At 37.0% G+C, this 23,362-nt stretch overlaps 1 protein-coding gene across 1 annotated transcript; it reads right to left on the bottom strand.

Moving 5' to 3' along the window:
* Positions 1-791: 791 nt before the first annotated feature.
* Positions 792-6,071, bottom strand: LOC129759947 (uncharacterized). The gene is made up of 2 exons (XM_055757534.1): positions 2,952-6,071; positions 792-1,757 (listed from the first exon to the last, which is right to left on the bottom strand). The coding sequence occupies exons 1-2, from the start codon at positions 6,069-6,071 to the stop codon at positions 792-794; spliced, it is 4,086 nt and encodes a 1,361-aa protein (XP_055613509.1).
* Positions 6,072-23,362: the final 17,291 nt, after the last annotated feature.

The raw sequence follows: 23,362 nt of genomic DNA, 5'->3' as shown, positions 1-23,362 counted from the left end.
TCGCTAAATGGTTCGTGAGCCAAAATCGCGGGGAAAAATTTTCATGTATGTAACGATTTCCACGAGCGAGACAGGATTCAAAATCCAAAAGAATCGTCTGTTGGTTGGACTGCCTCGCTCGTGTTTCCTATGGTTCGCGAACCTAAGGGATTTTTTTTCACAGCCTGCTCGCGCTTTGACGAACCTTTACGGGTAAAAATCGTAGACGAGCGAGAATCGCCACTCGTGTACACGATTTTATTAGTCCTTGATCACACCGTACCAGCTTACTCCCATCTCTCGATTGTTCTTGCTTCTCTGGTCATCAGCTATTGTGTTCTATTAGACAACAAACAGCAGCAATGCCCAGGCCGTGTTCACAAAGGGTGATTTGTGGGTGATTTGTTGTGACGGGGTCCTCACAAAGCCTTTGCCGTATCAGAAGCTGGTGTTTTGACTGGGTCGAACGGAGTTGAGCCAAACCGGTTTTCGAGAGTGCATCGACCTTAATTAGCATCTGATATCAGTGATGCTCAACTACCAAACATCCTCACCCACCCTGAAATGAAATTTCTGAACTCTGAAGCCAATTTTTTATAAATACTAACCGTTAATCGTACTCAATAACTTCGGACTTTTCCGACCAAATGATTTTATGTTAAGACGCTTTTCGGACATTTCCGACAAATCACTCGATTTAAAGACGTCTCTCGGACTTTTCCGACTCAATATCTAAACGATTTCTGACATATCTGACATTTTGATATCATCGAAATAATAAATTCAGCTTCCGAGTCATTAAACCCAGAAAATTAATCTTCGTTATAAGAACATGGTAATAGACAAAGTTTCTCTACAGGGCGAATTTTCAAACCCGAATCTGTTCTCAATGTTACGACACGAACAACTCCATCATCCCCTGGATGAAGTTCAACTATTCGGCCCATTTTCCAGCGACATGGTGAAACTCTGTCATCCTTTATTATAACCAGACTATTTTCCTTGATTGAAACTGCAGGTTTCCAACGCTTCGTGCGGGCTTGTAGTTGGGCTAAATATTCGCGACGCCAACGATTCCAAATGAGGCGCAGCCTTTTCTGCATAAGCTGGAATTGCTTCAACCGGTTATCTGGAATATTCTCGTCCACAGAATCGGGAAGAGATTGTAGCGACTCACCAATCAGAAAATGGCCTGGAGTCAATGGTTCTAAATCCTCTGGGTTATCCGATAGCGAGGTAAGAGGTCTCGAATTTAAACAGGCTTCGACCTGTACCAGTAATGTGGTGTAATCTTCAACGGTTACTGGGTGTTCCCCAACAACCTTCAAAATGTGTTGTTTCGCCGAACGAACGGCTGCCTCCCATAATCCGCCAAAATGAGGGGCACTAGGGGGGTTGAAATGCCATGAAATACCAACATTACTACATTCTCGCGTTAAATCTTCTCTGTGTTTCGGACTTTTGAGAAGACTGAACAATTCATTCAACTGATTCCTGGCTCCGACAAAATTGGTGCCATTGTCTGAGTACAAATCTGTACACTTACCCCTCCTTCCGACAAATCTACGTAACGCTTGAATGAATTTCTCTGTTGACAAATCTGTCACCAGCTCCAAATGAACAGCCTTCGTAACCATGCAAACGAACACGGCCACATAAGCTTTTACAGCACTTCGCCGTGGTGCTGTACGTAGATATACGGGTCCAAAATAATCCACCCCCGTTCTTTGGAAAGCGCGTGATACCGTCACACGTGCTGATGGTAGTTCTCCCATAAACTGTTCGATTGTTTTTGGCCGCGATTTGAAGCAAGTATGACATTTTTGAACGATTTGCCGGACTACATTTCGCCCTCCTAGCGGCCAAAACTTCAACCTGATGGTGGCCAAAAGCAACTGAGGTCCCGCGTGGAGTAGATACAAATGATAGTGCTGAATAACTAATCGTGTGAAAGAATGTTGAGCTGGTAAAACAATTGGGTGTTTCGCGTTATCACATTCATTCGATTTGTTAATTCTACCGCCAATTCTAATAATATTTTCAGCCGAAATGAACGGATGAAACCACCTGAGTCTCGATTGTCTTGATACACCTGACCTTTTCGATAACAATTTCCACTCTTCAGAAAAACATTCCTGTTGCACATGTCGTGTTAACAAGTTTTCAGCTTCCGTAAGCTCTGACGCACGCAAAAAGGGGTCAAACTTAATGTTTCGCTTCATTTTCAACAATTTTATGAATCTTAAAATGTAAGCAGTGCTTCGAACTAGTTTAGTGTAGGAAGAAAAAAGACCGAAATACCAATCATTAAAATTTGACTCAGAATCTGACTTGGTTGCTGTTAAAACTGATACAGTTTGCCGACGACGTTCACTTTCCACGTCTTTTGGCACAAACCCTTCCAATAAGCTTGGCCAATGTTCCTTTTCGCCAATTAACCAATCCGGACCATGCCACCAGAGTTGATTTTTCCCGATTTCACTAGGGTTGATTCCACGTGAAATCAAGTCCGCTGGATTCTCCGTCCCTGGCACGTGTCTCCACTCACATTCCTTGCTTAGTACTTGAATTTTGGCCACCCTATTGGCCACGTAGCTAGTCCAAGTACTAGGAATAGCTTGAATCCAACGAAGCACACATGTGGAATCTGTCCAAAAGTAGGATTGACAGTCAATTTTAACAGACCTTTTGACCATTTCGAATAGTTGGACTGTAAGAAGGGCACCACACAACTCTAACCGTGGAATTGACTGAGTTTTCAACGGTGATACTCTCGATTTTGCTGATAAAAGACGAATCATAACCTTCCCTTTGGAATCTACACTTTTCATATAGATGCACCCTCCGTATGCCTTTTCCGATGCATCAGAAAAGCAATGCATCTCAACCTTCACCATCCCAGGAACGACAACACAACGATCAATGCTGATCTCATTCAGAAAATGCAACTGATCTGAGTAATTTCGCCATACCTCACCCACCGTTAGAGGTAACGGCTGATCCCAATCCAAACGTTTGTTGTTATCATCCTGTAGCAACCAAAGCTGTTGCATAAACACCTTTGCAGTAGTGATCGCTGCTCCCAATAAGCCGAGCGGATCGAAGAGCGTGGCGATAATTGCCAGAACCTTTCGCTTTGTTAACGTATCAATCCTTGAGCCCTCCGGAATACTGAACTGGTATCGGAAGATATCTGATTTCGGCAACCAAGTTAGCCCGAGAATCTTCATCGATGGATCTGAAGAAGAGTCCTCCGAGAAATCCTTCAAAGCTACATTTTCTTGAGTTAGTCCTTCTAAAACCCTTGAGGAATTAGAGGCAAACTTTCTCAATCGAAATCCTCCTGACGCTGCAGCATTTTCTAGCTGAGTCCTCAGCTGGAATGCTGCTTCTGCATCTTCCGCACCAGCAATCACGTCGTCCATATAGGTGTCCTCAAGAAAAACCTTGGCAGCAAGAGGATACCGGTTCTGCTCATCCAAAGCCAGTTGTTTAAGTGTCCTCGTAGCCAAGAATGGAGCAGGTTTAGTACCGTACGTAACCGTGCTCAATTCGTACACTCCAACTTCATCCGTCGGTGAATTCCGCCACAGTATCGATTGCATGATTCGATCTTCCTCCGCAATTAGAATCTGACGGAACATCTTCTCGATGTCAGCAACGACCATCACCTGTTTCGTACGACAACGCAGAATTATAGAACGTAATTCATCTTGAATTACGGGTCCGCAAAGCAATCCATCATTTAAAGAAATCCCAGTGGACGTTTTGCAGGATGCATCGAAGACCACTCGAACCTTGGTAGTAGTACTGCTTTCTTTCACTACTGGATGATGGGGTAAGAAACACCGTTTGACTGCGGTGTCACTAGTTACCCTCTGCATGTGTCCTAGATCCAAATACTCGTTCATGAAAGCAGTGTATTGTCCTCGTAATTCGGGATTTTTATCTAATCTGCGCTCGGTAGCCTTTAAGCGACGAAAAGCGATTTCCTTGGAATCTCCGAGATTCGCAATCGTTTCTGAGTGTTTTGGTAAAGCAACTGTATATCTTCCCTCCGAATTCCTTTGGACCGTCCTTTGGAAATAATCCTCACACATCTGCTCTTCTTCTGTGAACAATTTTTCCGATCCAACTTCTTCACAAGCCCAAAAACGAGAAACCAATGACTCCAATGATTCTCCCGTGGAAACATTGCAGCTAACCGTTGAAATTGATTCTCCTACCATACCTCCGGAGACTACCCATCCGAAAACCGATTCCGTTAATGTCGGTAAGTTGTCTCCAATTGACATCCTTTTTCCCGTTTTGAAATACTCGAAGAAGGATTCGATTCCAAGCACCAAATCCACCTTTCTGGATTGGAAAAATGATGGATCTGCCAGATCAATCCCACTAGGAAGCACCCAACCATCTGTAGTTACTGACGTTGTAGGTAGGTCGACCGTTACCTTCGGCAAAATCAAGAAACTCATTTCCTTCGAGAATCTCGTTACCCGTGAATGTATCACCGCGTCAATCTTATGCTTCACCCTTGTCGTCGCCTGTCCGATACCAAGAATTGATACATCCACCCTTTTCCGACTGAGTTTCATCTGTTGACTCAGTCCCTCTGAGATGAAATTGCTTTCCGATCCAGAATCCAAAAGCGCCCGAGCTGGAAAACGTGATCCCATCTCATCTTCGATGAAAACTATCGCTGTAGCCAGAAGGACCTGAGAATGAACCTTTTCCGACGCTCCCGCCATCATACAAGTAGTTGCTGAGTTGGATGTTTGAACAGTAGTAGCTTCTTGATGATGTTTTTGATTTGACGATGACCCTGACGATCGTGAGGTCCCTAACTGACCATCCGATCTTCCCTTGAAGCATACCAACGTATGATGCCGACCCTTGCAGTTTCGACACCAAAATTTCGAGTTACATTCTTTAGCCATATGTCCAGATTTAAAACAATTTCTGCACAAGGACTGATCCTTGAGCAGCGAATCCCGTTCATCAACAGCCAACTTCAAAAAACGTTGACACTGGTAAAGGAAATGCCCGTCCTTACACGCAGGACATCTGAAAGACGACTTCACATTATTGTGGTACGTTCTGATGCTAACACCTTTCGGTTTAACTGCCACTTGAGAATGCGTTGCACCACTATTCGAAGGCTTTGGGGGAAGAGCCTCCAAAACACGCACTCGACGATGGAGAAATTCTGTTAATTCCGACAAAGTATCACTTTCTTTAGTAGAAGAATCTTCTTCCCAACTTCTACGTGTAACAGGGTCTAAAAGCGATACCAAAAAATTGACCAATAACAAATCCTTATACTCAGCGGACTCTAGGACCTGGTCGAGGGTGTTGACAATTCTTTCAAAACCTTCTAAAAGTGTTTGCAATTCTGCTACCGACTCCTTCACCATTGAAGGCAACTTGAATAGTGACTGCACCTGTCGCTTTTTAAGTTGTTTGCTATTATTATAGCGTTTTAGAAGCATATCCCAAGCAACAATATAATTCGACTTTGTGATCTGAAGAGGATCGATTAAAGCTTTTGGCTCCCCTTGGAGACAACCTTTTAAATAATGAAATTTTTCCACCTCAGGTAATTCCTGTTTCCAATGTATCAATGAAAGGTAAAGATCACGAAATCCTAGCCATTCATCGATATTACCGTCAAAGCATTGAAGCTTGATTTGTGGGAGGCGAACATGATCCACATTTGAATGATTACCTAAATCTGTGCGAGAAGACTGATCCAAATCATGAGGATTTTGACGTTCCTTCGTCCTGTCCATTAAGAAGGATTTGGCATAGTAATACCTATCACTCAATTCTTTACGTTCTTTGTCATAAATCTCATCACAGCCGGAAAAATCTTCATGAGACTTAATTTCAGTTAAAACTTCGCCAAAACGCTCCCACAAATCATCAATAGCATTTAATCTGACAGAAATTTGACCTAATGTTGCACCTTCTTGAAAGGTCTCAACAAATTCCCAGATATCGGTAAAGGACGATTGAATATCCTTGAGTTTAACTGTCCAATACTTAAGCGTGGGTGTAGCCTTAAGCTCCTTGATGGATTTTGAAACAGGCATTATAATTCGTGAAAATCAAAATTCAATCCAAATTCAAAATAAAATCCAAAAGGGAATACCCTTAATTTTCTATAAACACAATCTGAACTCAATGCTTTGAGTTTCAACCAAATAATTCTCGTGACGCAATAGCACCAATCAGTGCACCAATCCAATTATTCGCGTAATAATGGATTCATAAACGATTATTAGATCCAGCTTATTGTAAGCTCCACAATCGATTTCGCACTCGCAAAATCTGACCAATTAGTCACAAGTAAAAACAAAATGGCTTCAAGAAGTATCAGAAATAACATACCAGATCGCAGCAGTACTTAGCCTCTGTGCATCATCAATCCAAAAATCCGTTCCGAGAACAATCAAAAGCCTTCAAACCACTAGTGCACCCGCACCATAAAGTTGTACCGTTGACCGCCGCTCCAAATCCCGATGATGCACACCCGAGCCTTGCAATGACCAACACCTAAGACCCTTGCCTTGGTGTTTCAATCCGTCCAAATTCGTTGCTCTACAAAGCACCACACCCGCGGTGATGAATCTTTCCGACCAACTCGGCAAATTGTTGCCGACCTCCAAAATTGACTTGAGAACCAGTGTCTCGCTGCCGCTTTATGTAGGTGAATGTCCTCCGAAAAAAAGTAAACACAACAAAAAAAACGGAGGGGATTAGTTACCAAGTCATACCGACTCCAAGTGGCTGAACATATACCACGATACAGGGCTCACCTTATTTTCCGAAAATGGTGTCCAACCGAAGCCCAGACTAAATCAATTGGCGCCTTGCTTTGTTCCAAAGCCGAATGCTATGGCGCACTATTGTTCAGCAAAAATTGCACTGCGATGGCGCTTTGTTGGCGTGATGCTATCCGTTGAACAATGGTGGTTCGCGCTTCGTTCCTCAGAAGCGCCAAACGATCAGGAAATACGTAACCGGGTTCGACTCATCCGGCTCGAAGGACCATAATGTTGGGCACAGGTTCCTGATTACCTTGGTTGCAAATCCTCCGATAGGTTGCTCTAGATCCGACCTATCCCAACATCGATTTCCCAATCGTAGTTTTCGCCAGCACGGTTGCAACACCAGTCTGCCTAGCAATCAATTACCTCCCGCATAAACCGAATATTCCAATTGTTTGGAGTTTCAAATAATTAAATGCCGACTAGGCAGTAAAACAGATCACTTCAACTTAGAACAATACTTATAATTACTGTTTTACTTAAAATTAGCGTTACAATATGCAGGCAACAAAACGGATAGAGATATTCCGGCGATTGCTCGATGTGAGCTGGGTGCGATATGGATTTGGACTGGCTGGTCTTCAGATCCTCCGCTTTATTTGCTGTTCGTTGAGGTTTCTGAGGTGGAACTCACTCTCGTGCGATGATTTTATCTATTGCGATCGACCACGATCACACCGTACCAGCTTACTCCCATCTCTCGATTGTTCTTGCTTCTCTGGTCATCAGCTATTGTGTTCTATTAGACAACAAACAGCAGCAATGCCCAGGCCGTGTTCACAAAGGGTGATTTGTGGGTGATTTGTTGTGACGGGGTCCTCACAAAGCCTTTGCCGTATCAGAAGCTGGTGTTTTGACTGGGTCGAACGGAGTTGAGCCAAACCGGTTTTCGAGAGTGCATCGACCTTAATTAGCATCTGATATCAGTGATGCTCAACTACCAAACAGGTAGGGAAATAGGTTTAGAATAACCCTTTTTAAACCAAAAGAAATTTAAAAAAATAATGGTTGAAAAGTTAAAAGCTATAAAAAATATCCAGTACTAACCGAGACATTGAACGAATAAAATTCTGAACTGTTTATCATAAAGTCTTTAAGTTTAACTCAGTAAACGTGAATGTTTAATTCAAAAATGGCATGTTTTTGAAAATTCCTTGAAAAAAATTTTAAATTTTAGCCCAAGAATTGTCAAAATGGTATTCAACAAAGGGTTCTTTTTCTCTCTAAGCACTGTGAGTCAGTTTTCTCGAAATTAAAATCATTACTTGGATAGCAAACGTTATAATAAACATTATTATTGTGCAAGACGTTTGTATGTAATAAAAATGAGGAAATGTTTTTCTATATTCTATCTTTTCTGTATTGAATGTGACATGTTTCGATAAAAAAAAAATGAAAATTTGAGGTGAGGAAAATCACAAACCATTTTCTTCTTTGTTTTTTTTTTTCAAATAATGAAATTATTCGGTTCACATTATTTCTGTTCCCGTTTTGGGTTGAACATTTTTAATTTCAATACCAAGATTTTGCTATTCTCAGCCCGCAAAATGTGGAAGAACTACTTCACTGCTTACTTTAGGGGATCCCATGTAAGAGAAAAACTATTGTCAATATTATTTAACGGCCGCTTCAGTTGTAATATTTTTAGTTTTCATTCCGATTGTCTAGTTTTGATTGCTGTTCATAGATTTGTGGAAATGGAAATAGTATGATCAAAGTAGTGTTAAAACTTTTTTCCCTCGGGGGACCTGGGGAAATTGCCCCTATTGCCCTCCCCTTAATCCGGCGTTGACGCCAGCTATTAAAAGGCTTGTTAATGCCGGTCTGGCTTAGAATCTTGAACCGATAATTCCACCTCCAAGGGAATTTATTATTGTAGTAGATTCTGATTTGTTGGAGTTGAAAACAATTATTGAAATATATGAGATAACATGACATTTTTCACAATAACTCATCTTGCATCATTGAAAACCTTTTGAAATAGCTCACGAGTACACGAGTAATAGGAATGATAATCCTTGAAAGATTGGTTGTGATCAGAAGAAAAATGGGTAAGTTAAACCCCTGCTAATACCAGTGTAGTGTACAAACAATTTTTTAACCCTTTTTTGAGGACTCATTATCCTGAATTAAAAGATTCTTACGGACAAGTAAAGCATGTGTTAATCAGTAATTGATCTGCAAAGAGGATAAAATAATGCTAAAAATAATGATATTTGGCTACTATTTTGGCTTGAATAGTGATCATTACGAAACACAATTCAAACCAAACCTTATGCCAAACCAAATGCATATTTTTTCAATATTTATCAAACCTTCCTTTGCTTTTCTGGAATGAGTTGAAAATTGTTATTTTTGATTAAAAATTCAAAACAATTTTTATCATCGGTTATCTTTTTCTTTGAATCAAGCATTCCAGTAAAAATGCGTCTTAATATTCTCTGCAGCGAATAAAATATATTTTTTTTCAAATTTTTCGTTGTTTTTTTGTTTAATTTTTTTCCTTTAAAAATGTGAACAATACAGTGTTTTCATCATGTAATATAAAAATATGAATAGTTTGAAACCATTACTTGCACCATCTCCGATCCTTCCGACCGGATGAACTCATCAGAAGAGATTTGGCATGCAAATCACTCATCGTCTGCTCGCAGATACCCACCGGTAGAGACAATCTCGATTCACCAGCACGTTTTGTCTCAAAAAACCTCACTTCCGACAGCGAAATGTCAAAAATTGATAACCGTTGCCAATCGTTGCGTAAGTTCACTTTGCGTCGTTTCACTTTGGTCGCCGGTTTGGAAGATTATCTTTTCTATGAAAACGTTAAAGTGCTGAAAATAATTAATGAATTTGTCGGGTAAAACGCCTGCCGACCGGCCTTCCTCATTAACCGCGTTCCGTGCCTCCTCTTACAAAAATTACTCGTAGAAAGAGAGGAAAAAAAATAAGCGCTGCGTCCACAACGCCACTCATTAATAAACGTCACACTGCCCTGCATGAATCTCGGAATAGGCCGAACTTAGGGTATGTTCTTCAGGAGCTCCGGCGTTCCGGAAATGAGCCAGGAATGCCACGTGCCAACGCTGGCCGCCAAAAAGGATGGGGAGAAAAATGCGTCCGCCGTTAACCACTCGCGGAGACAACAACGGAGATTCCAGCTAGACAGACAGACATCGGCAATGGTGGCCCATAAATCTCTTAATGGTCATTAATCAATCATATCGCGTACTGCCTGACAGAGCAAAATCGGGGCTCAGAAATCAGTTCAGTTTGTTTTGTTTTGCATTGTAACTTTGAGATCGAGCGGCAATGTAAGACTACTTTGAATGCAGGAATTTTTCTTTAACAAAATAGTGGGAAGTAGGTACCCTTATTTTTTTTTTGAGACTAGCTTACCTGGTGTGCTTTGCGACACATTTAAAAAATAAACGTAAATGTGAAAATTATTCAAATTAACATTTATTTGTTGACACAATTTAAAAGCAAATTTTGACATAATTGAGAAGCAGCTACTGAAAATTAGGGTGGCGGCGTGAGATTGATCACTTTTTTCAATATTTTATCGATCATTTTTCCTTTTAAGGGAACTGTGGCATGTTTCATATTTTTAAAACCAGTTCTGAACTCTAATGAACGTTAAAAATGGTAGCAGAAATTTATTAGACTACAAGAATTCGATTTAAAAATCGATTTAGTCTTTGTTAAGAAATTGGTGCTTTGGGGTAACATTGATGAGTTTCCAATTTGACGGTTTTATCGAGTTTTCTTGATCCTAAAATATAGAAAACACCTTCATATTATTAACAAATGCTTGTAATTGATAAACTAAGGCAGTTCGTGTGTTAAGGCCGAACAGCAATTAAAATCGAAATATGGACAATAATACTACATAAATTAAGGGACTGAATTTTCTTACACTTCTTATGAAATTATAACTACAAATAAAAATGAAATTTTGTTTTCATTCAGTTCTTTAGGCCAGTGGTCGGCAACCTTTTGAGTCGGAAGGGCCAAAAACTTCTCATTTTTGAAATTCCAGAGTTTGAAAGAGCCACATTAAAGATTTATTGTTATTTGTTTTTAAAATTCTAAATATATGAATGATCAATGAACATTAGTTCTACGAAAATAACTTTAAACCCATTTGAGTTTTTATTCTAACTCTTGGAACTCTTGGACTTAAATCTATATAAAGCTTAAATGAATACTTTGCATGATGTTAAAGTGAAAAATGTGAACATATTTATAAATCAGAATATTTATAATTTCACTGAAATCGCCGAAAATCAAATTATTAATTTTTAATTTCTTCGACAAAGAAAAGCTCAAAAAAATAAAGTAGAGAACAAGAGGTTTTCTTAAAATTATCAAACTTTTTAAGACATACCAAAGATTTAGCTGATCCTTTCGAAAATCCAGAAGTATGAGGTAAAGTTCAACTTAAATTTATATAGTCGAAAATTATCATCTTAAAAAATCACGCTCCTGATAACTGGTAGAGTTTTCAAAATTCATGACATCAAGCGAACGTGTCTTCAGAATTTTAAGCATCTGGAAAAATCAAAAATCTCATTTCATTTCATTTTTGATTCTTCAGTTTTGTGCTTCCAATGGAATGAAAAAGGAAATTCAATTCATAGAGCATCCATCAACGCTTACGTAAGCTTAGATTACAGGGAAAAAAACCTTTCGTTTGACCAGTATAAAATCTGTAATAATGTGATTTTGTAGCCTTGATTGAAAATTTGTGACAATAAAAAGGCAAAGTATATTTTAAATGGAAAAATCAGTTCAAGGATACTCCTAAATTTCCAAAACAAAGATTAATAAAAATAAATCAACGGTGATAAACTCTCATTCGAAAATGAATGAAAAATTATGTCCGTTACTGAAACTTCGTTCAAAATAAGTTCAAATTAGTTTGCTTTTGGTAAATATTGGCTGAGCGCATCACACTTGAAAATTTAAATGTGTTCAAAGTCTCAAAGGTTTACTTCTTATTTCAAAACATACAATCTAATTATGAAAAAACTGCTTCGGGGTGAAAAGGTCAATTTAGTGATCAATAACAAGTATCAAGCCTTTTATTTTATGAAAGTTTAATGGCATTGCGGTGAACTTGTTACTACGAAAATTCTTGATAGAAGAATTAAAGATTGAAATTAAATGACGGATAGACAAAGCAGATGCTTAATAGAAGAAAATTGAAAGATGTTGAAAATGAGCCAAGAGCATATTTTATGGAAAGCTTCAAAGGTGCGTTCTAGACCCTTTGTCCCACATCAATTGAATGGCTGAGAGAAGTAATAGCGAGAGGCGCAATTACGTTCACCCATACATCCAACCCGATGGATTGGTAAAGCACGTGCTTCCCAATCGGAAGCACGTCCCAATCAGAAGCAATCCGATTGGGAAGCACGTGCTTTACCAATCCATCGGGTGGGATGTATGGGTGAACGTAATTGCGCCTCTCGCTATTACTTCTCTCAGCCATTCAATTGATGTGGGACAAAGGGTCTAGAACGCACCTTTGAAGCTTTCCATAAAATATGCTCTTGGCTCATTTTCAACATCTTTCAATTTTCTACTATTAAGCATCTGCTTTGTCTATCCGTCATTTAATTTCAATCTTTAATTCTTCTATCAAGAATTTTCGTAGTAACAAGTTCACCGCAATGCCATTAAACTTTCATAAAATAATAATCAACGGTGACTATTCGTTAAAAAGTATTAAGCCTGTGATTGAGTCTCTTAATAGATTTTCAGAATTGAAATTTTTAATTCATTTTCAATGCTGATTCGAGTTTGAAGAATTGTCAAACTTTAATTTGGAACTCTCAATTTTTAGTTTTAGAATTTAGTATTCGAATTTCGTGAACCTCTTCACAATTTTTAACCCGTTATTTATTGAGTAGGCTTTCCAGATGTGTACTGCACGTATCCATGCCGGTCTTATACGGACATTGGGTTTCTAAATTTAAAACTCAAAACCGGGTGATATCCGGGCAAATCCTTCAATAATCTACATATTTTCCATAAAAAGGCAAGAGAAACGCTAAAAAATAAACACACGGAAAATGGTTTTTGCCAAGGCACATCAGTTTGAACGCCGCTTAACTCACAATTTCAAAAAAATGCTAAAACAAGATGAAAATTTGGAACTTCGTGCAAATTGTGAATATTCCTGGAAAAAACGAACCCTTTTTTACGATATCTGGGCAACCAGTCCCGACCTGGCATCTCCCAACTTTTTCTTTGAAAAGCTGGGCAAGCCTCGGGTAAACCGGGTAATCTGTAATGATTGATGAGGTATAAATATTCAAAAACATTAAAAATACCGTTTTCAATTGAAATAAATGTGATGGGATTGAGGTGGAAAACCCCATTTTTCATGTTGTTACGCGTCAAAGTTGAAAATATTTTCGAAATGGTTGATGAATTCTAATAAGATTTTGGCAATTTCAACTGAAGGGGTGCAAAAATGTGATTGCGAGTGCTTAAAATATTTAATTTGATAAGGGTTACGTTGTTTGATAACAAAATATTATTTGCATTTACGGTAAATGATAAATTAAATCTTGATCTCTATTTTGATTCTACAAAAACAGGGAAAAAATCGCCTAATTGCAGGATAAGACTTCGAAAAAATGATATTTTGCCATTTGGTCCTTTCCGCATGTTTCTACAGCGAATGCAATTTCGAAATTTTCCTATGAACCTATGAAAATCCGTGTGCCTGGTGACTCAAATATCGCTTTTGCACGATTTTATGAATATTTTATTTAAAAATATATATGTTATAAGCGCAGTGAAGGACCGCAACTTCACATCAAAAGCGCCGCAGATTGCCGACCTATGCTCAAGGCCCTCGCATAAACAAACCAAGTATTTCCTAATTTGGGAGTGAATATTTTGGTTTTCAAACGTAGAAAAAAGTTTTGAGATATTTTGACTTTAGACTTAGTTAATGATGATTATGTGGAAAAATTTCATGTTGATCAACCCCGTTTTAAGGTAGCAAAAAAAGATGATTTCACATCATATGCTGAAAATTGAGCTCTAAATTTTAATTTGTAAGAATTTCAGATTTCGCTTTTCATATTCCCTCACACGAAGGAGAGAGTATTACCATATAATTTTCGTACTCAAAAACCCTTCCATTCCAAATTTGGTTCCATTTCGAATAGTTTTCGAGTTTTGTAGGCATGAAAAAAATTGCAAGGGAACCCCACTGTTCCCTTCTTTTTTCCCAATGGAAGAAGGGAAGGATCTCAAATAATCATAGAAATATACCTCGTATTCGAATATCCGTCCATGCTAAGTTTGGTTCCATTTGATCGAATAGTTTTCGAATTATGTAAAAAATTGTGAATACGACCCCTCTTCAGGATGGGGATCACCTGTATGGTTAGAATAATTGATCGTACCATAATACCCTCCCACGCCAAATTTCTTTCCCAATATGTTCGCATTGTTCTCCAGTTATACAAAAATATGTAAAGAGGCCTCCTTCCCCCTTCTCATTTCCTCATTAAAAGGATTGAGGGGGTTTGAATAATTATAAGAACATTTATAATTACCAAAAAGCCTTCCATGTCATATTTAATTCCATTTGCTCGATTAGTTTTCCAGTTAAGCTCAAGAATGTAAGGGAGGCCACCCCCCACGATTCTTTCTATCACCCCAATGGAAAAAGGAAAAAAGTGCAAACATTCATTGAAATTCTCATACCCATATACTCTACCATAAAATTTTTTGTACATTTTACTTGATCGATCCTCGTGTTATGTAAACATTTGTGTATTGTATGCACAGCCCCGTTCCCCCTTCCTGTAATAGGAACCTTTCCTGGCCCCTTATACTTTACTCTTTTAAAAATAATTAACTTATTGAGAAACAATTTTTTGAATAAGTAATTCTATCAGGGCCATTGGATGAACTGCCTCATGGGAGAGGGAGGTTGGTTTTGGAGACAAAATTTTTGCTATAACATTTTTGCTTGAAAAATGCATGCATAAAGAAAAGCTAACTTTTCTTAGATTGATTAACTACTCACATCCACCTTAAACCGTAAATGCCGAAATGCTTGGTAATAAAAATTGTATGCATTACTTGTTCCAAAATCAAATTTGATCACTATCACTTCGTGTTCCACGATCGCTGGTGTGGCTCAGTGGAACAAGTTCCACAACCCCAATGAGTGCTACTCCGTCATTAACCAAGGCCATCAATTTTGTTCAGAGGTCAAATGAATGGTGCTTGAGAATAGCAGGTAATTTACTCGGTCACGTCCTAATAGTTTATTTGAAAAGGGAAAGAGATGAAAATCTATTTTGTGTCGGGAATTCCCGACACGTATCAAATTTTTTTATCTGGAAAAGCCTGATAGCCTCCGAAACCATTTGTTTGTATTTTTTGAAAATGTAGTCATAAAAAAACTCATTGAGAATATGCCAATTCCTGTTGCAGTAAACATGTTGCAGTCATTTGCTGCAATTTTTTTTATTCAAATAGATAAGTTTAAAAAGATCATTCCCGTACCGTTTTTATTGAACAAAAACCAATAAGCCTTCAAAAGTAAATGAAAAATCACGGAGACGGTAAGCAGATTGTGTTTTCTCGAAAGTGAAATTTCTGCTCTTGTTTCCCTCTGGCTTTGAAAGCCATATAAATGAACATATTTTTTCATATGAAGAACAATTATGTAAAGTGTTCTGAAAAACGAAAAAAAGTGGGATAAATCAAATAACTAAAAAGAGAACCAAAGATTGTATTTTTCTAACCAATTGCATGAATGAATTCTTCATTTGACCTGTTTAGGTTATTTTATAGTTCGTTTGACTGATTTTAATTTGAGGCCCTTGGAGCCATCTTGCATCTTGGAGTATAGGTGCATGAATACTTATTTCGAGGAAACATGCTTCTTAGTTCTTGTGTTTAGCAATTTTCCATACATCTTTAGAAAATTTGCTTTTTGCTTCGAATCGTTAAAGTATGTAAATAAAATTCAAAAAATCTGAAAAAAATATCAATTATAGTTTGAAGTATGAAGAATTGTTTGGCACCATTAACTCAAAATCGACCATTTTGTCATTTATACCCATTTGGTTCTGAGGGCCTCATTTATCACTGTTGAAAAAAATATGATGTATTTGTTAAAAAATAAGTTTAGATAACATTATGAAGAGTACACTTCGAACAAAATATGGACTTGCACAGCGGATAATTTTCTATAACATTTAAAAAAAGTGATACTAAATGTTTCCCATTATTCGTGTTGAAATTATTATAGTTTTAATAGTTATTCATTCAAAATCATTACTTTCAAAAATAAGTCCAAACAATGTTCAAATTTTTTGAAGCTTTGAAAACTAAATGGAGGATCTTGAAGACGTTTCATTTGAAAAAAAAAAACAAAATTGGGGCTCAAAATAGATTTGCTTTCAACTCTTGTAAACTCTATATAATCATATTGGTTTACATTTTTGTTTTCGAAGTATCTACCAATAAACCAATAAAATATTTAAGATTAAGATTAAGTAAATCTCTCTTGTTTCTCAACCGATTTGTACAAAAGTTTTAATCAATAAACCATCAAAGTTTTCGTCACACATTTTTGGAAGAAGGATTGAAAAGTTTACGTAATGTGGCACATTTTTGCATTTTTAGATTGTCAAAATACGAAATATAGAGTTTTTGACAAAGGTAGCTGTTTTTCAAACTTTTTGTCAATTTGCAGTTTTTCAGATTTTCTGGCACTTAAATTTAACTTCGAACTGGATTTTGAGTTAATTCACGCCAGATTTTAGCGCTGCGATACACTCTAATGTTAAAGCTGAATCTTAATTCCAAACAATAATTCCACTAATGATGAACTCAACAGGCAGAGTTTTTAACCAGAAATCTTCAAATTTTTTTATTCTGGATCACTATTATATTTTTTTAAGTTTCAATTCTGCATGAGAGTTAAGATCAAAGACTTTAATTCCAAATCTTGAAAATGCTTTATTATTTTAATTTTTTTTTCCAATGTTTCGGAATGCTGAGTTTCGATCACGGAAAATGAATCTTATTTTAGTTTTGAATGCAAAACCAAGATTCAAATACGGATATTGTCAAAATCATGAACCGAACTGAAAATCAAGAATAATCAAGAATCAAGAATAAACTGGATACAGTTTCCAAAATTCGGCCACAGTCAACAAATTAAGATTAAAAAAATAAAAATTTGAAACCAGAACATCGGAAATTATCCTAATCTAAGCTCACCAGATATTTGTTCCGCACCTATTCGGGCAGGGCAAATTGGGCATATTTTACCTAAAAACCTATGAAAACCCAGGCATTCGATTTCGAAGTTTATAACAAAAAATTTGGACAATATTCAGGAAAATTCAGGAATTCGTCAATCAACATCAAGGAGAAAAAATCAAAAAGTTTTTATATTGTCATTAAAACGTATCAACCAGATTATTTGGATAAACTTAGCTAAGAAAATTGTTTTAAACGTATAATATATAATGAAATATTGGCTTCCTGAATTCAAAACATTCCACAGATTTTGTCAATCACTTCTGGTTTCGGTGATTTAGCGTGTGGAAATTTTAAAATTGGTCAGTTTTTGGTGAAATCGATCTTTTAAAACTGATAAACCAATGAATCTTCATAATAACCAAAAGCTGATTTTGAATAAATTTACGAACCTTCATTCAACCAAGGTCTCAGTTATTGCCAAGATATTCTTGTAAGAGAGATACAACCCCCTTAAAAATTGAAATCGACAATTTTTAGAAAATCCAAAAAAAAAACGGATTACATTTTCTTCTGACCTCATTTCAGAAAGTTATTGAAAATGGGATATTGAAGATTTTGAATCATAACAACTTTGTTGAAGACTACGAAATTATTTGACTTACGGTTCTAAAAATATCAGAGATTCAATTAAGTTTAATTTTTCTATAAAATTTCGTCAAAATTCCCGTTCTTGCAGGTTTGGACAAAAAATATAAAAAAAAATTTCCATAACTTATTTTTCACAATTCAAAATTACTCGTGATCTTTGCGAAGACTGATCATTGAGTCAATAAGTATTTGTTTTTTTACAATTTTGTTAAATAAGTAGGTAAACAAATTGAATTACTTATTTTTTACCTCTTTTTAAAGTTATTTCGAAAACTAGAGCTGACAAAAAAAAAAGCTCATGGAATATTTGGATTCAGCGCCCCCAAATAAGACAAAATCAATTCTGAGATAACTTGCACCTCAGAAAATTATGAGTTCCGTTGTTTTGCTCATTGTGGTGCTATTTTAAGAAACTTCATTGGCAAATCATGCCAAACATCGATTAGCAATGCACATAATCAAAGTCATAAGATTTTCATGTTTCAGCCTTTGAAGACCTATCCCCCATTATCTGAGAAAATTTATGAAATCTTTAAAAAGTTCTAGAATCGAAAATTTAAACTGTAACAATGACAAATAAATCTGGATACAAAGCTGTGAAATTATGACTTTTTTATAATTTTTAAACCTTGTTCAATATCTCAATGCAGTGAATTCATAAGGAACTTCAAATTAAAAAATAATTACCGTTTCTAGAAAAAAAACTGAGGCTTCACGACAAAATTTATATAAATTGTGAAAAAAAAAACTTTTCTAAAATGGGCAGAGATAAAAATCGCTATGGTTAAGCTCCATGAAACTTTAAAATGGAAGTGATGACGAAAAAAACCATCGCATTTGTTCAAACAAAAACAAGGTATTCTAAGAACACGATTCAAATCTTTTCAGGAACCATAGGAAGACTTTCAACATTTTTTTTTTTAATAAATGAAAGGGAAGCAAATGATGTTTCCTTTTTGTTAAAAAGAATTTTTGCTTAACATTTCAAATCAATTCAATCATTATGGATCTCTAATAATGATTTGTGATAATTCAGTTTCGGCTGGTCTAATCACCTTATACTATAAAAAATATTTATGTAAGTATATGAATTCGTTTTATTTATACATTTTCAGTTTTATTTTTGGTAGAAATAAGTCTTTATAACAAAATACGTAAAGCTTTGTAAACTTTTTTTTACCTAAATGTTGTTTTCGATGCGGCCCGCCGAAAGGATTTCCAACCAAAAGTGTCCCGCTGCTTCAGAAGGTTGCTCACCCCTGATATAAACCATTCTTGGTCTTAAAAACGGCTACACACCGAATTTCATGTTCATCGGTTCTGTAGGTTCCGGAAATTGTTCGAATTGTGTCATATTTTTATAAACTTTGTATAGAAGCCTCCCTTCCCTTCCCAGGATTTTCAAAAAGATGGTATTGATAAGTAATCTATATTAAGGTCATGAGCGACATTTATCAGCACTGTTATTGAGTTTAGAGAAGAATATTTTGCTCTTCATTATTTGGACCGTTATACCTGGCCAGCTGGCAACTGATTGAACAATCTTATTAAACAGTCATTGATAAGAGAAAACACATCTTACCTGTCGGCCACTTATGAGATTCGAACCCACAAGTTTTCTTTCCGATACCAAAACCAGACTCGTGCCAGCCCATGCGCTAGACCACAAAGCGCCAATGTTGATTTTTATCGCATTTTTCAAGAAATAATTGGAAAAATAAACTCATCCAATTTTTTGCTCAAAAGTTGGTTTTTCCTGCTTTTCAATTATACGCTTGGCACAGGTATTCTGCATTTCAATATTTTCAAATGATTGATAATAAAAAAAACAGCTCAAATTTTGTTTCAAATGAAGATTAAGTAGGGACTTGTATGTCTACTTTGAAAGCTTTGGCACTCGATTCCAAACTTATTTGTGAAAACAGTCCTTTATGGTTCATAGATTTCAATTTGGTGAAAAGCTTCCATTCGAAATCTCCAATCCCAGGGAGTGGAATTTTCCCTACTTAGGGAAAGTCACCTCTCGCTCGTTGCAGATGATAAAATGGCATTTAAGCCATTATCATTGCACCCAGGCAGCAGCATTCATTCTTGGCAATAAAAGCATCCAACTAAGCATACACCGTTTTTCGATTGCTTTTCTCACAATTTATCTCCTCAACTGCAGCCAAACACCAGCACAATAACACTTTCTGCTCCTCCTTGAGAGGCCAATGGGGGATAATGGGGATTTATTCCAAATAAAGAAGGATCGGTTCGTTCTTGCGAGTGGAGAAATCCTTTCTCCGGGAACCGGAAATCTCCATGTGGGATTTAAAGTTAATTTCCAGAGCTCATTCCCACGTCCGGAAAGCGAACTTAAGCCGCCCTCATCTCCGGAATATCTAAACAATCATGAATCCTTTTCCCCGAAATCGCGTGTTGCTCCTTTCTCGAGGTTGCAGTTTCCCATTCAAGTAAGTAAAAGGACGCCCTCCGGGGCCAGGATCATGATAAGACCATCAGCAAAAGCCAAGTAGGGTAAAACTGTACAAAACGCACCAGCTAAGCATAATTGCTATTTATAGCGAAACCAATCATTTGAGAACCAAATTGAAAGTTGACGACGATTCAAGGATGAAATTTACGTATTATCGAAAAGAAAAAATATGATAAAAACTCGATTTTGACTATATTTTTGTAAAAAAACTAAAACAGCCAGAAAACAAACCGCAGGGTAGAATGCCAAAACTAGTGGACAGAATGCACCAAACAGGAAGGGTGGTAGGAAATAGAACAATGATTATACGGAATGTAATTATTGAAACACCAAATGTTTAATTACATGTTCATGGTATTTTGGTAAACAACCATTCTTTGGCTAAAAATCATTTAGTATTGCTAAACTCATCGAAAATTTCGCTTTTCAAAATACACTTTTTAATATCCTTATATATAAAACGCCTTCAAGTAGGCAACGAAATGCAATTTTTTTGACTGATTTAGTGATATCGCGGCAAACATGGCGGCCGATAATTTTTTCGAATCGAATATTGGTGCACCGTTTAAACTCGAACAAGGACGAAATTTGTTATAATTATGCATTGTTATCGTAATTTGGGAGTCAGCAAATAAAAAGAATGGCATTATGTTTCGATATTCGGGTTTGCTCAAAAGTTAACAGCATTCAAAATTTGAGCGTAAAACACGTGGTCTTGTGGGCATTCTGCCCCAATTTTCATATGATTGATTTTTGATAAAATTTGAAGGAAGTTTATAAAATACAACAAAATGTTTATAGTCTTCCGAAAGTGCACATGAGTGGTAAAACGATAAGCTATAGTTTGGTCAAATTGCGCAGGCTGTTTTACCATAAAACCTTATATGTTACTTTTGAAAAATTACAATTTTCACGCTGATTCCATTAATTCCTCTGTTTCTAGGAACTAAAGTAGATTTTGTAAACTTTTCATCTATTGAATGATGAAGAAGCTTGTTTGCTACGATAAAAATGAAGAAAAACATCATTCGAAGCCGTAGGTTAGTGTATATTTGAGAAAGAATGACATGGGCCATCTTACCCCGCTGGTGCGTCTTGTACAGTTTTCCCCTACGCGACTTTTTATTGTGCTGTCTCGCCTTCGTTTTCATCGCGTCAATCTCAAATCTTGACGTCACGTGTTGAGACTCGTCTTTCCGGGGCCCTTTTTACCCCACTCGCTCGATTAATGGCTCTTTAATTTGTAATAAATTCTCAACCATGTTCATTCCATTCAGTTTTGGCTGAGAATTGAATTTTAATAACCAGCAGAATAATCGCACGAACCCAGGTTTCGGATTGACTCGGGCATTCGAAAGTCATGAGGGGTGTGACACTTCAATTTTGTTCTCATTGTCTCGAGCGCTGTCTCTTCCCAAAGAGCACGTGTAATTCCCATGCTTTGACAATGTAATAGAGAACCATTTCCGTTCCTTTCACCTCCCCGTTTTATGCAGAATATATACAAATTAGAAAGGGGCCCACCAACGGAATAAAAAAAAACATTCAAAAAAGGATTGATGAACTTGTCACCACTACTGGAGAGGGATCTGATATTGTACAAAATGATTTCGATCCTATAGTCGCGACAGCTCTTTTATTTTGTTGGTTCTAGTTTGGTTTTTATCTTGTGTAACTCTGCCATTGTTGTCCTAAAAAGGATTTGACAAAACGGGTGCGCCATTTTAGTTGATTGTTGTTCGGATTTTTTTTTATTCGTAGGTGCTATGGAAGCATGTTGAACTGTGCACACAGAACCCGCGACAGCGATAGGATCAATATTGTGGTATTATCGTGTTACGGTGGGTTTTAGGAATCTATTACAATTTGAGTGATATCCAGTAGTAGGGTGACATTGAAATTAAGTTGATTTGATTCGTTATATTTTTGCTTGTTAAGCCTTAAACTTTATCAAAAAAAACCATGAACTCCTTTGAATCCAAATTACGTAAACAATGAATATGAAAGCAGACAGAAAATTAATAATAAGATGAATATAGAAGAAAGTTGTTGAATTAAAAAAAAAATGTTAATTTTTCTGGCATATCAGTCACATTTTTTAGAATCGAACAATATGTATTTCTACTCCGACGTTTCGAGGTCGTTTAACACCATCCTCAGGGATTCTACATATGTTTAAATGATGTGTTTTACAATTAAAAAGAAAAAGTTTTTGATGGTTCAATCAGTGATACTTTGTTCTCACAAAATGGTTGATGTTGCTTTGCTTTATGTGAAAGCGTGCTATACAGATTTTGCATTAAGGTTTTCTTTCACTGCGAATGGATTATACCATTAATTGAAATTAGCATCTGAACCAAAAAATATGTTCTGAGTATATAACACGAACACAACTACAAGAAGAAACGTCAACAATCCGACAAAATAATCGATAGTGATAAGACACCGAAAATAACGCATGAGGATTTAATCCAAATACCACATAAAAGTTGATTTAAAAAAGTGAGAACTCAAATTCAAATTTTCTGTAAGTTCGGGGACTCGGCGCTCGGCTAAAATCCCGAGTCGATAGGTGTGGTAAGGGTTGCTGTGGGTGGGATTTTACTCCGATTTACAGCACAGAAATAACCTAGAATCTCGCTTCAACTACCCTCCGTTCCATCCGCTAACCTCTCTCCCTCTCCTCTTCTTTAGTATAGGGGTAGGATACTTCACATGCAAGGGATAAGACATTAGTTCTCTGAATGGTTTCTCAAGTAACATTTAAAGTTCTATACCAGGCTACTAGATAAAGTTTTGATTTATATGGGACTTAAGGAGTCCAATAAAACTATCAGTTTTACTTGGGTATAGCACCTATCTAGACCCTACCATCCCCCCCTTAGTTTTATTTGAGTTTATTGTTAATGTGGAACGTTATCCATAAATTTAGCAGGTTCTGTTCCTGCACGCTTTGTACGCGTGTGCTGTTCTTTTGATGATGATGAACCAACTGATGGTTGTAGCTGTTGACTGTTTGGTTCCTCCGACTGTAGCGATTCTGCTGCTAATATATTTTTTATATTGACAAAGAACTTGCCTCTAGTTCTGGCCCAGCTCTTGCGCCATTCTCATCCTTTTCAGGATAGAACGATTCTGCCTCTCGACTTCCCCATTTTGTTGAGGCCAG

The sequence above is a fragment of the Uranotaenia lowii genome, chromosome 1 (assembly GCF_029784155.1).
Source record: "Uranotaenia lowii strain MFRU-FL chromosome 1, ASM2978415v1, whole genome shotgun sequence".
Lineage (NCBI taxonomy): Eukaryota > Metazoa > Arthropoda > Insecta > Diptera > Culicidae > Uranotaenia > Uranotaenia lowii.
Note: the sequence above shows the minus strand (reverse complement) of the source record. Positions and strands in the feature narration are given on the sequence as shown.

Coding starts and splice junctions, on each gene's coding strand:
- LOC129759947 (XM_055757534.1), bottom strand. CDS start 6,071: ATGCCTGTTTCAAAATCCATCAAGGAGCTTAAGGCTACACCCACGCTT. Junction 1,758..2,951: donor TACCTCTAACGGTGGGTGAG/GTATGGCGAAAT, acceptor ACAATCGAACAG/TTTATGGGAGAACTACCATC.